The 14235-nt window shown below is 39.2% G+C and overlaps 1 protein-coding gene across 2 annotated transcripts in view; it reads right to left on the reverse strand.

Annotated features, from left to right (window-relative positions):
• Positions 1–7067: 7067 nt before the first annotated feature.
• The window catches only part of efna5b (ephrin-A5b), an 85255-nt gene continuing 78087 nt past the window's right edge, over positions 7068–14235 (reverse strand). The window contains exons 3-5 of one of the 2 annotated variants that reach the window (XM_028414654.1): positions 13259–13324; positions 12799–12879; positions 7068–11330 (exon numbers count right to left, since the gene is read on the reverse strand). In XM_028414654.1, coding sequence (XP_028270455.1) covers positions 11206–11330; positions 12799–12879; positions 13259–13324 — 272 coding nt within the window. In that variant the 3' untranslated portion in view covers positions 7068–11205. The remainder of the gene's footprint in view (positions 11331–12798; positions 12880–13258; positions 13325–14235) is intronic. The other variant, XM_028414655.1, reaches the window with a different exon arrangement.

The following is a 14235-nucleotide window of genomic DNA, read 5'->3' on the forward strand; positions in this document are numbered from 1 at the left end:
CAACACTCACACAAACAAGTGCTAAATAAACATAGACCATAAGCCTTAAATTACACAGCATCAACAACACACCACTGAGAGACTAATGGTGTAGGAGTGCATGTTAAACAGAATAAAATGTGGCCCCAGCTAAAAAAGAGAGTTTATATGATTGACACAACCAGTGATGAAGGCTGACAAGTGTCATTACACAGAGCTCCCTCATAAACAACAAGTCTATATTAAAAAAAATCAGCAAACCTGCTCAGTTTTCAGGTACTCTTGTTGATGTGATCACATTACATCAACACTGTGAAGCATCAACATGACTAATCCTCCTACAGCACAGACTTTTGTATCTGACCATAAGGTTACAGTCATGACAGGTACTGAAGTGCACAGTGTTAGCTCACACAGTGAATGCAAAGTCCCTGTCATATCTGCTGCCCACACACCAAGCTGGGCCTATACTGCACCTGTCAGATAACATCTGTTCATCTGTCCTTCGTCTCTCTCTCTCTCTGTCTCGCTCACTCTCACTCCCTCTCCCTGTATATATTTAACATGCATCAATAAACTAATTACAGCAAAAATCCATGACTCAATCAAGAATAAAAAAAATATTTGTGATACACAATTGTTTGCTTGTACAGACACTGCTACATGTAAGTAGAGCTTTCAGTAAAGTAAATAATGCAGTGTGATGTGACATGATAACTGCTTATTGTCAACAACCTTTGTGGAGACATGCAGGACAAAAAAACTCAGGACAACAACCACATGGAAGCAGAAGCACTCTTAGTTTACTTCATATCTGTGATTTATCATCTTATGTATTAAATTACTGCAAAGGATGCTCATTCACAGCTGTTTGCATTATTGTTGCATTAAGATTAACTTTATTAATCCCAGTAGGGAAATTAAGTTGTAGTAGAGTACACAGTGCTTACAAGGTTTACCTTTACTTATACAGCCATGTGTTCCAGTGTCTGACCAAGGGGAGTTCAATCATGCTCACCTACATACAGACAGACTTCAATGTATAACAACATCTATTAAAAGAATGTCCCTGCATGAGGCTAAATGTGTGTTATTTAATAAATATTTTTTATATGATAACTTAGAAGTCTCTTTGGTAGAAAATGTGAATAGTGTAGCCTTGTACTGTAAGTGTGGATTAATAGAATGTGCAACATTCCATCTAAAATCGGCAGTAATGCATTCAAATGGCTTACATAGTTCACTCGTCTGTTCGTGTTCGATGTCTCTTGCACAAATCTTGCGCATTCAGTCATTTAAAATAGATGTATTCAGCTTGCATAGCACTTCTGCTACCTTATTCTTACGATCAGAGCCTAATAGAATATCAGAACTATCAATGCAGCAGTTAAATGGCAGTAAGCCATACGTAAATACCACATATTTGTATTTATGGATACTGTACTCCCTGACCTACTGTGTTTGTGTCTGTGTGAATGCTGATCAGCTTGGACAACTTGTGTACTTTGCTAGTTAAAATATACAGAGAGGCAATGAGGGTCTTATTTGAATGTTGACCCTGTGGTCCCTGACATTTAGGACTGTCCCTGAGGGAAAATACACAAGCTTAGCAGCCAGACTAAAAGGTCAGGGGTCAGCAATGGTGGCAGTCATGTAAAGATTGGACTTAAATAAAGACTAGCACTGCTGTGGCCATGTTTATCTTTATGATTCAATATGTTGCGCTACCCTATTAATGTGAACATGTATAGTGATATCAAGTATTAAACGAACAGCAGCAAGTTATTACCAACATGCTGTTGTACTGCAGGCTTTCTCAGAATATATCATTGAATTAAAATGAGAGACTAATATTAAAAAATGATCACCAGGAATTCAATGTGTGTGTGTAGGTGATAAAAAGTGAGCAAGGACAGCAGGGAGGAACAGACAGAGGCGGAAGTTAGAGGGGTCATTTGCATGATCTTTGGAAATATTGCTATAGCCTCAGGCTTTTTTTTTTTTTTACTAAGAATACTGAGCAGAGAAAAAACAGAGTTATTTCCCATAGCCTGCTGTGCATTCACTCTTCTAGTTCAAGATAAATACATGCATTTTCCATGGTGCATTTAAACAACCGTAGAAGGTAGTACTCCCACAATTAGCTTTGCCTCTTCCCTTAATTAATGTCATTCAGTGACACTTCAGAATAATGACATTTAATAAAATCCAGTGGTGAGGAATAATTTTCTGAATGCATAATTTGGACAGTATTAGCATAACTGATTCATTTTCATTTGTGTAATATAGACCTAGAGGGCCCAGAAAGAATTTGGACATTTAACCTTATGAACCACATGGAAAGTTAATGATGGTTTGCCTCCTTAAAATGTTATATAAACATGAATTGGATCTATACAAGTCAAAACAAGTAAGTTTACTAAACTGAATGAGACTTTAGCACTGATTTCATGAGTATAAATGTAATCATATAAAAAGCTAGAATCCACCTGAAACAAATCTTTCAACAGGATAATGATCCAAAGCATATCGGCTGTTTGTTGAAAGACTTTTTGGTCTGTGAGAAAGTCAGACTTTAACAGGCTGCGACTTAAATCCCATAGAGCACATATGGGATTACACAGAGAGAGAGAAAAAAAAAATCAGTTTGTCAATCCTCTGGTGGAGCTTCACCACAGCTCTAGTTTCTAGTTAATTCTCCACCCAAACATTCTTGATCAGCTGCAAACTAGAAACACTGTGACGTTTTGTAATTGTGTAGCTGTTTTTCATAAACCTGACAGCTCCTTTGGGAAATATTTAGATTGATACTTTTAATATTTTCTTTGGTTGCTTATTTAGAGGAGTTGTCAGGTCAACACATGCTGTATGGGAACATGGGGAAAGAATAAACTTTTCCCAACTTGCTTGTTTTTCCATGTCTGCAGCTTTGTGAATTTCTTTTATGGGCCAATTGGTTCTTTTTGCATGGAATAAACCATTTTTTTCTGGTTTAATCATAAAAAAATACATTTGTACTACTTTGGCTTGGTGTACTTAATGTCTATAAAGTGTCTGTAACTTACACATAAATGTGCAGCTAATGACAGTAAAAAATACTCGCTACAGCTGGTTTATTCAAATAAAAAATATTACAGCATGTCGAGTTCAGGGTAGGATGCAAATCCTGTAAAAAGAGTGCAAGAGCTTCATTGCAAGATGACATTTAGCATTTAGAAGTAGCCTCTTTTTTCTATAGCAGTGATAGCAGTGGGCAAAATGTATGATTGAACTTGTTATCATGGCAGCCAAGAGAGGTTATTGTAGTTTTGTTGTAGAAAACGTACTAAAAGGCGACTAAAAAAAACAAGATTACTTCAGTTCCTGATCACAATGTTAGATTCCTTACCGTCTATACTACACTGTGACATTTTTTCTTTCTTGATGTCTCTCAAACCTTCAGTTTATACCGAGGTTAATGAAAAGCTGGGACGTTACATTGTACTCTGTGTTAATCTGATCTCAGACTGCTGTATTCTCCTTTGAAATACAATATGATGCTATCAACAGCAGTAGTAATAATCTACCTGAAGGCACATTCCCAGAAATGGAGGCTTCAAAGACACTGTGAATGAGTGACGTGATGTATTGTTGGAGAAGAAAAGTCTTGAATTAAAAATCAGATTATAGCAAGCTTTATGAATAATGCATCTCAGCGTTTATTTCCCAGGAAGTCAACTGGAAAACGCAATCCTCTTGCCAAGTCTCCCTGCTCTCAGTATACTCTACTCTACATTTCATCCAGACTGGTAATGATGGATGGCATTTTAAAGTAAACTAATTAAACCTGAAAAGGAAAATGAATTGTGACAATATTTCATCCCATCACCATCGTAAAGAGTCGGACTATTTCTAGCCATCAAAAAATTAAAAGCATAAATCAAAGGTTATGGAGGCAAAAAAAAGACTGGGTTTGAAAGTTATTGTTTTAACAGGATGACAAAATCATTAGAATCTAATTTATGACCTTGGGGCAAAAACTGATCTAGTGTTGACATGTCAGTGTAATATCCCGGCCACTTTTGCCTCATATATTCAATGGGCACTGGCAGAAAATACTCTCAGTTTTAGTGGCACACTTGCTCCGTGTGGAAGAAGCTCAGGAGATGACAAAGACTCTTTCTGCTTTGGCAAAACTGGTGAAGTGGGATTCTCAAATTCCACACTGATAAATATATACGATGCATTCTGCAAGGGTGGAAGGAGATGCAGGATAGAGTTCTGACTGTGATATCTGATCTCTGCGTGCCATATCTGCGGCGGTAATTAAATTCCGCAACCATAAAAATAACAAAAAAACAACTCATGTCGATTTGACATTAAATATAACCAGCATTTTAAAAATGAAACTAAAACCACACTTACGGTCTGTAGAATATGTCCTGCACCAGATTTTATTGAAACAATTTGACACTTGAAAAATTAATTAGTTTTTGTTGTAACAAGTATTGTGTATTTCGCCGTTGGAGCCCTCGCCACGCTTCTATTAGTTTCACCGTTCAGATTTCTGGGCTGCACTCATTTTTCACAGCTCTTTGTGAAATTAGCTGTCACTTCAAATGGGTAAATCTTCATTTCTGCATGTGTGAATACTTAGCGTAACACGTCACACATGGTGTGAAACACTGTGTGAAAACCTTTTTTTTTTCATAGCTCTTCATAGCATCTGACTGCCTACGCACAACACTGAAAACAATCCTTTCTCACAGAGAAATTTCCTTCCAATTTAGTCAAGACTTTGGCAATGAGACTACAATATAAGACATGCTAGCATGATCCATACTGTAATGTGCAATTCTCAGTGTCAGTCCTTACTCTTCCAACAAACGCCTCTTTCACTCTCTGTTTTATCTGCCCTGAAGTTGACATTTTGTAGTGGCATCACATCTTTTCACAACCCCCCTCTGGAGTGGCTGCAGCCCCTCATCTCTTAGTCCTTAAGGTCTACATGTGAGAGGCATAAGTAAAGGAAAATGAACCATGTTAGACACATCATAGTGACCTCCACCTGACCTGAGGGTAACACACTGTCAGCAGACACAGGCAGAGAGAGCTTCTTTATTACCAACAGCCAACACTACTCCAACTTACTTATTACTTAACCAAACAGTTACATAAATAAATAAAGATTCATGAGGTTCTACTTTTTTTAGGCCAATAAGACGGTGTGGGAAAATAAGCATTTCACAAGTCAAGCTTTTATTGTGAAACTAACATGCTGCAAACAGCTGAAACATATTCATATATTGGGCCATAATCCAGACACAAAGAAAATTACATTTTAATGAGTATTGATCAAACACAGCTGAGATGTATTAAAGCTGCTCTGGCTGAGACTGTGAGTGTTTCAGGTGAATGTGTGTTGTGAAACGGTGCATTCAAAGATCTTTTTTTTTTTTACCCGGAATATTCTAATGTATTTATTGTTTGTAATTATTTCCATTCTCCTCCTTTAAAAGGAGTCAAAGTTGTCATATATCATAATTCCTGACCTTGAATTCTATTCAAACTTTCTTACACGGTGACATTCCACAGTATGAGTGAGACTCAAAAATGTATTCAGCTTATCTGTTATTTCTGGCACAAGCAGCCGCCCCTCCAGCTCCCTCTCAATAAATATGGGGTTGACTAAGTTGATATGCCTTGGAGGCGTTTTAAATATTCCCCCCCAAAATATCTATTCATAAAGCGGGGCGACGTAATTGGGTGATTTATGACCTTTTCACACCACTGAAGCGATTAACTGAAGACATCATTCAGAGCTGTCAGTCAAACTGATTGTTCACATGGAAACGAAACACCATGCAGCCAATAAGTGAGCCAGCTGACTTGAAAATGATGCCTTCAGAAACCTTTCAGTAAAGTGGCCTCTTCAGGACTGTCAGATGAGCTGTAACTGTGTTAAATAAAACTTCTTCTATCAGAAAGCCACAGTGGGCAAATAGAGGAACAGAATCAAAGGTGCAGGTAAATCTGTGCACGTTCATGTCGCCATCACAAGGGTGACACAGGACGCCATCACATCTCACATCCCACATCCCACCTCTCACTCACTGCTGGTCACAGACCCTGACTATAGCTTAATGGTACATCTGGGACACATCTTCACATAAAGCTATCATTATCCCAGATTTAATGATCAGGCACAGTGATTCGTCTTTATTGGTCTTCCCAGACACACACACACACACACACACACATACACCTGCATCTCCAGAGCCTTCTTTGGTAATAACACCAGGAAGAACAACTTGACACTAATTGGCTCATCGTGTCAAGTGTGTTCATGCATAAAGCATTTTTTTTTCCTACAAAAGATGAGATTGGAGAGAATTGTAGCTGGGATGTCTTCTGCGTTGTGTACTTTTCTCTTAGCTTGTGAATAATTACTGTAACCCACTGTGTTTCATAGAAAAGGCTTTAATAAACACCGGCAGCACAACCTTCTTCTAAGAACTCAAGCTTTCTTCATATTTATCATCATGCCATTTACTTCCACTATTTATGTTTACAAGTGGCATTTATATTCACTGAAGTCATATTTCACTGATCTACAAGGCATTGCTGGATTCCAACTGGCTTATCAAGGAACCTTTCCCCCACTTTTGGTCCTTGGAGCATGCTGATTCTCTGTCTAATTATCAGAGATAATGGAAGGTGAGGCTAAATGGCGCTGATGGGGTCCAGCAGAAGGTTATTAGGTGTCCTCATTAGTGCCCGACTGAAGTGAAAGGAGGTTTAAGGTCTTATTCTGATCCTGATGGATAGTGTTGCTCTCAGTCTGTCTTTAGTGGGTGTGATTTCACAGTGTAGACAGCTAGGCATAGATAAGAAGAAACCTAAAGAGCTGTGTGTGTGTGGGGTGATGGCGTCTAATTTAGTACATGATGAGACGTGATTCTGCTTAAATCTTGTCGGTGTGCTCATTTTGTGTATTAGAGTGGGGATGTTTAATGCAGTAAACTGTGACAAATGTGACACTGCCTCTGATTAAAGGAGTGGCACCATGATTGCAGTACATTTAAAATGTAAAAGAAGTAACACAGTCATCAAAGCAATGTATTTCTGTTTTATTGTATTACTCATAGTTGCTCAGACACGTGTATATACAAATACAGATAATTTTTGTCAAATTTCTTTTTGTTGTTGATTATACTGTAAAAGAGCAGGTTGGAAACAATCCCCACTGATGGCAAAGTGGGAGTGGGGTTCAAAGGTGAAGAGAGAAGGACAGTAGGTGGCTTTTGGGGGGGGTTGGGGTTGTTTACAAGAAGCACAAGAACAATGAGACAGGGTGTAAAATGAACATCAGGAAGAGGGGAGCTGAGAGGCTTTGCCCATACGCACAGAACCTGGATCGATGATAGGCTTTACCCCGCTAACAATCCAGTTTAGGATTTGGTGGAGGCAGGGTGGAGGGGGCGCACTAATCCTTGAACTGTGCCCAGGACCGACGTCTAACCGTAGTGACAAGTGATTTAGGGTTGTTAAAAAGGGGAGAGAAAGTGAAGGGCCCCTGTTGTAGTCTCATCGACGCCAGCAGCTGTTCCGTGTAAAAGCACAATGGCAGAAAGCGTCTTGTACACAGACGGTGCTGCCAGGGCAGAGGCTGAAGGGCTAAGGCATGGGAAACACTCTTCGCTGCCAAAGAGGGTTGCCGCTTCCCATTCACTGCAGCAGCAGCAAACGAGACACGCACATACACACACTCAAAACTTATAGGTCTCACACGTTTTTTTGTCCGCACACTAAATAAAAAAAAAACAAACGTCCACAGATGTACACGCACCTCTTCTTAGAGGAGAGCAGAGAAGAGGATGAATAGTGAGAGGAGACGGGTTGAGACGAATTCAGTGTATGAGCCAAAAGAAAACCAAAAGTTTCTTTTAGACTACAAAATGACTGACCCCCCCCCACTGTAACTTCACAACAATGGTTTGTGTTATGTACATTTTTGTCAACTACACAGTTCAATGACATCACTCAAATGGGGATGCAAAAAACACACAACATGAAAGTGATCAGAAAATCTAATACATCTTAAAGAAAAAAAGTAACAGCAAAAGAAAACCTTTTTTAAAAAAACCTTTTTTTGTTGTTTTTTTTGTTTTTTTTTTAACATGTCATCAAGTTCATGCGCATGCCACATAATGAAACTGGTGAGATCCTTCTGTTTTTTTTTTTTAAAAAGCCAACAGTCCACTCCTGGCTGATCTTTGAGCTGAGACCAACATGCTTTCAAACACCGAAGGCAAAACAAAAAAAAAAGTACAAATATAGGCCATCCGTTAAGTCCCAAGTATTTCTTTCCAAGGCAGGATCCTTTAGTGAAGGGATGGTGAAGGTTGGTGACTGGTTTGAAACATGTAAGAGGTGAGCCTGTCGTTGGCTAATGTCCCACAGGTTTCCACTTCGTATTAGCTCAAAGTTTCATTAGGCATTGTGGATCAAAGCACACAATGCGTTTGTTTGAGGACAGTACACACTCGGCAAAACCCAGAGATAATACGGTATTCATTTTTTAGAAAAGACATAAGAACCAAATTAATACTTTAATATCAAACACTATTTACATCAAGAGGTTTTCCTATTAATAATAGCCATAATCATCATCATCATAACAATAATAATAATTATACAGTTTTAACAATGATGTATCTCGTTTTTTTTTCTTTTGTCCTCCAGAAAGGTACAAAACAGATACTAACCTAACACTACATGTTTTATGGTTGACTACCTCAGGATACACAGTATCCAGTATATAAGTTGATCCTCATTTCCCAGGTTAAGGTGTGTACAGAATAAATCATGGTAATGATCGTAATAATGACAAAGAGTATTGGTAATTATAAGAGAGTAACAATTGAAGCTGGTTTGGGATAAGTCTTGTGTTAATCTGCTGACAAGCGTCCATTTTGAATCAAATGCAGTGCTTATTCCCTATGGTGTTATCCTGAAAATTAGTACCTCATTAAATGGCCTTGTCTCCTATTACTCCTCATAGCTGAGCTGCTATTCTGCTGTAATAGCATTGTTACTGTAGCATAAAAAAAAGGCAAAGGCAGTCTTTCTAGAGAAAAATAACAGCAAAAAGGCAGCCATATAAAATGAAAACAAAGCAAAGAAAAAAAACAGTGCATGCCTTTGAGACTGAATGGTACAGAACAACATGTTTGTCTTTGAATCAGGTGTTTTTTCCAGTAGTGTAGAATGGATATATTTTTGTTGTTTTGTCTGGAGTTGTTTTGTTAGGCACTCTAGTCACACTGCCACCTCCTCATGTCTTTTCCTTCTCTCTGTGTGTGTGCGTCTCTCACTTTAATTCTTTCTGTCTCCTTCACTCACCAATTCTCTCAAACTGCAAGGTCATTGGTGCTTTAAAACCCCCCACAGTGGAAATCTACACCCCCCCTCCCGAGACCCCCCAAGCCTTCCACCATCTATTTTTAATACCAGAAATAACTCCTCTTGCCACAACATGGGGTCCACATGCCTGTCATTTTGAACCTCATTAAAGAGTCACTTAAACCAGTAACACTAGGAGCTGAAGGTGGACATGCAATTGCTCCTTTTCTTGCTCTATTTCTCTCTTTCTGCCTGTCTTTCCAAACCAGTTGGTGCCCTATTTCTCATACCTGACTCTAACAGGAAGCCAGTTTCTGGACAGTTAATGTCTCAATTTGTTCTTTCTTTACTGAAAGCAAAGAAACACATAAAGGCTTTCTTTATACTTACTTGCCATGTGCATCAGTGGGAAGCTGAATATCTTTTATTGCACAGTGAATTCCTTTAAATTTAAGTGCTAACATCATTCTGGCTAGACTATGTGGAGCTGTTTTCTGACTAATCAAAGCAATGCACCTGTCCAGTAAATCCTGTGCAAGTAAAAAGTGAGAAGCATCTAATAAGCTGTGATAAAAAGGATGGCACTCTGAATTGAAAAGTGTCTTAACGCAAAGTTTACTGGTAAAGTAAAATAACTTCATGGTTTAGAAAATTATGAAAGCTCTAATTTAGCTGTGAATCATTTTTCTTTGTCATCAACTTATCAGTCAGGGGGGTGTTGAGGTTGTCTGTGGATGCAAATGTCTATGTGGGTGTTAATATTGACAAATCCTCAAATGGAACAGAGAACAATCGCTGCCCTGCTCGGTAAACATTGCATAAAATGACTGTGACTGTTGCCGTGAAATTGTGTGATCAACTTTCAAAAGATATTGATCCTCAATCTTAAATAGCAGCCCACACAGTGTCTGGTGAGAAAGTTTCAATTTAGTTGCTCTGTGAATTCGAGTGAACCAAATGCTCTAAGAGGTTGTTTATTGAGCTGACAGCCATGTCCTACACAAAGGAGTTACCCCTGCTTTTTCCATAACTGACTCACTAAACCTGTAAGTAGCTTATTATCCACCTTTACATAATGCTTTATATCCAAGAGAAAATTGGGCACTACTGTATCTTTAAACCAGGACAGTCTTAAGATCAGCAGGCTAAGGTGCATGCCATGAAAGCATTTCTCAGTGCTTTTGTTTCTTCTTCCTTTCTACTTTTTATTTTTGGACATCTTCATCTTTCGCGGTAAAGTAGAGGTGCAAATATCTGCTCCTGTGACACCGATCAAAACATTTTCTGAAAGGCTTCTTGAGAGGTCTCGGGACAACTATTTACAATCATTTCTACCATCTACATTATTCACTTTCCTACTGTGTAATACTGCTACCATGCTTTGAAACATCTACTTGACTGTTAACGCAGAGGCATTTGTTTGCGTTTGACTATAATGCTATCATTGTGTATGTGATATACGCATGTATGTGTGTGTGTGTGTGTGTGTATGTGTGTAAACAACAGTGCTGCAATGACAAAAACATGATGTGAAGGGATGTCAAAAGTTACGGGAAAGTAAGAATCACTAAGTGTCAAAAACGGGATTTGGCATCTTAGTTGAAGGTTTAAGAGGAGGGAACTGTCTCTCCCACTTCTAACATCAACTTTTTTTTCACTCACACACGGAGAAAGATTACTTAAATATTTTTTTTCTGAAAAAAATAGAGGGTTCCTTGAGAAGCCTGCTTTTATGCCCAAATCAAGCAAATGCAATCCACCCCAAATCCCACCCCTACCCTGCAGCCTCGGGCAGATTCAGGCCACGCTAGGTGTAAAGGACCTCCAGGACAGAGGGAGGCGCTATAAAGTGAAGAGTGCTGCTAGGCAGACCAGAAATGAAGCCAGGAGCGGGCTTGTTTTCTGCAGATGTGATGCAGCATTTGTTTCACTTCGGGAAGGCTCAGCCGGTTCGTGGCTGGTGTCATCTACAGGCATAAGAAAAGACAAAAAGTAAATTTAAGGCACAGGAAATACCTTAAAAAAGACAAAATATTATACAACAGAATGACAAAGCAAAATGTGAAAAACATTATTACTTATTTACTGTACATTTACTAATGAATTTTTGGTTTTTGGTATAAAGTCTGAGTTGCCATATGAACTTCAGTTGCTACATAATGTTTCTGCTCTCATTGTCCGAAACATTTTGAATTAATCTCCCAGGTGAGCTGCCTCCTGTGTCTGTCTGGCAGTGGCATCAGTATCTGTGAGCAGCCATGTGCCTGGCGCAACATGGGAAAGTAGCTGAACCATGCACAGCAGAGGACAGAGAGACGGAACAGAGGGCTGGGCAGTGGTTGCATAACTATACAAGTGTGTATGTGTGTGTGAGTTTGATAGAGAATGGAGGAAGAGGGCAGCAGCAGATGATGGATGAGTGTTTTAATTTTACACCGTTAGAGAGTATTATTGGGGAAAGAGCCAAAAGAAACTTGCACAATGAGAGTCAGGCACTGCAGATAGGATTGGAATAGCAATGCAGGCAAACAGGCACACAGGTAAAATAAGGCAGAAGGAAAGGCAGGTGAGCGTCAAAAATGTCAGAGGAACTGGCCTAGAATGTGTGTGTGTGCTTATGTGTCCCACTTAAGTGGTATTTAATCATATTTTATGACACTTGAACTAGTATAATATCCTTAATTTAAAGCTACAGTAAGGGACGTTTGTCACCGCCTTCTGGCAGGGAGAGGGATTACACAAATGTATGATAAGCCCAAGTCACAGAATAATGTCTATAGGCTAAGTTGGCCCAGCATAGATCCAAAACAGCAACCAAGAGAAAGTGGTCTACTTTGATTATCAACTCTCATCAAAGTGTTGACCAATGCTAGCCAGTTGACAGTGGTGCAGACCTTGGGAGAAGCTAGTGATGGGGATTAGAGTGTTGCATGTGGGTGATGTGGAGTGTTTCACTTCAGTGGCTGTGTTAGACTCATGTATGAAGACATTAGACTGCTGTGCGCTCTGAGCTCACAATATAATCGATGCTGCTACAGAGTCGAACAGACAGTCAGCGAAGAGTAAAGCAGATTATTAAAAACTGCCAAATGTACTTTATTGCTACAGTGTGAGTCTATTTGTTGATTTCAAACACTGATCATAGCGTAGAAAATAAGCAGCATGCACAGCGGTAAACTGCAGAGTGATGTATTTATGTATGTACACATATAAGTATCATCATGCAATATAGAGTACATGTAAGCCCACAGCATAATTACATCAACAGCATTTATCATGGTAACATGACACCACTTTGGTAATCTGAAGAAGCATCAGGCAGAGATGAGGAAGGACATCATCACCTTCCAGACAAGCAGCACAGAACAAGAGACACACATACAGACGTATGGAAGTCACACTAACAAGGATCATAAAGCAGGAAGCCATACTAACCTCGTGGTTCTAATGTATTTTCTACTTTGTCGTTTACATCAAAACCGCGGTCATGTACGCCTATAGTTTTCACACAGCTGTCTATAACAGAAAATAGGGAGAATGAGAAATTATTAGAGGTATGTGCCAAATAGGTCAAAGACAATTGTAGCCTCCCCCCCACTCCTTGAACCACCACCACCTCTCAGCCCTGAAATTAAACACCCCCAAGCAACAAAGCTCATGGCAACATTCAGATGATTTCATTTGGTGTGGCTATGTATCATCCTTTTTAATAAAAACACGTTTCTTAGCATGTAAAGCAGTTTTGTAGTGAATGAAAGTTGGACAATGTGCAAAAGGTAATTCATTGTAGTGAGGTAACCAGAGACAGAGACATAAATTGTTTTGATTTTCAGTCCAAAATGCGTACATCAACAAGCTCTGTTACAAAGCCATGTGTGTGCATGCAAACACTTACTTGATGGTCGGACGAAAACTTTGAGCTTCAGGCATGTTTTCCTCCCGTTCTCAGCGATGGTGGAGGCTGGAAAAAATGCAGGTAAAGATGTTGTTAATTTAATACCGCATGTAGTATTGGAATGATAAAAAACAAATCCAAAGCCATTTCCAACTGTATTTTATGTTCATGTAAAGACCTGCGTGAGGAGATTTTTAACAATGAATAGATTTTCTTTCCTCTGAGGTCATTTAATTTGGTGGGGGGAAAAAACTTTAGGATAGTTACTGTTAACTCGTAAGTGGATTTTGTAGATTTAGTCATGGTTCTTGTGGAATTATGGCTTGAAAGTATTTACAGATGGGCTAAGGAAATCTCTTCAGGGTAAGTGCTTTGCTCACAGTTTAATTATTTTAGATTGTACAAATGGCAGTAGCTTAATAAGGATCAAAGAATTGTCATTATTTTGACTTGAAATATATACAACACCACATGAATTCTTGATGTGTATACGTTTATGTATTTTCCTCTTATAAAAACCTCAACACTCTTCAAGGTACTCAAAGTTCACACACCGAGGATATATGTGCTGCATGTGTGGATGGTTTGCGGTTTATGTCAGGAAATGGATCCCTTCCTGTCAGGCTCATGGGGTGTGAATCTCTTGAGCGTTAGCTACCCTAGCGGTTGTATCACGTCTCCTAAAAATATCTCATGTGGTGAGCATGTGCGAAAGTGTGTGTGCGCATGCGTGTGTGTGTGTCTGTGAGTGTGGTTGACCACTAATGGCGTCGCGGTGAGGCACCAGGTGCTGTATCCTGTAGACGAGGATAGGGGTCAAACACATGTCAGCCAGTGCATGGTGGCTGAGTACTGCGTGCATCCATCATGGCGGCAGATTGTGCAGTAGTTTAAAAATACCATATCTTGTTGCCTTGGGTCAGGACCTCATATCAAATGAAGAAAACTTCCCACTACTGTGATACATTAATGCTATT

Source organism: Parambassis ranga, chromosome 9, assembly GCF_900634625.1.
Source record: "Parambassis ranga chromosome 9, fParRan2.1, whole genome shotgun sequence".
Lineage (NCBI taxonomy): Eukaryota > Metazoa > Chordata > Actinopteri > Ambassidae > Parambassis > Parambassis ranga.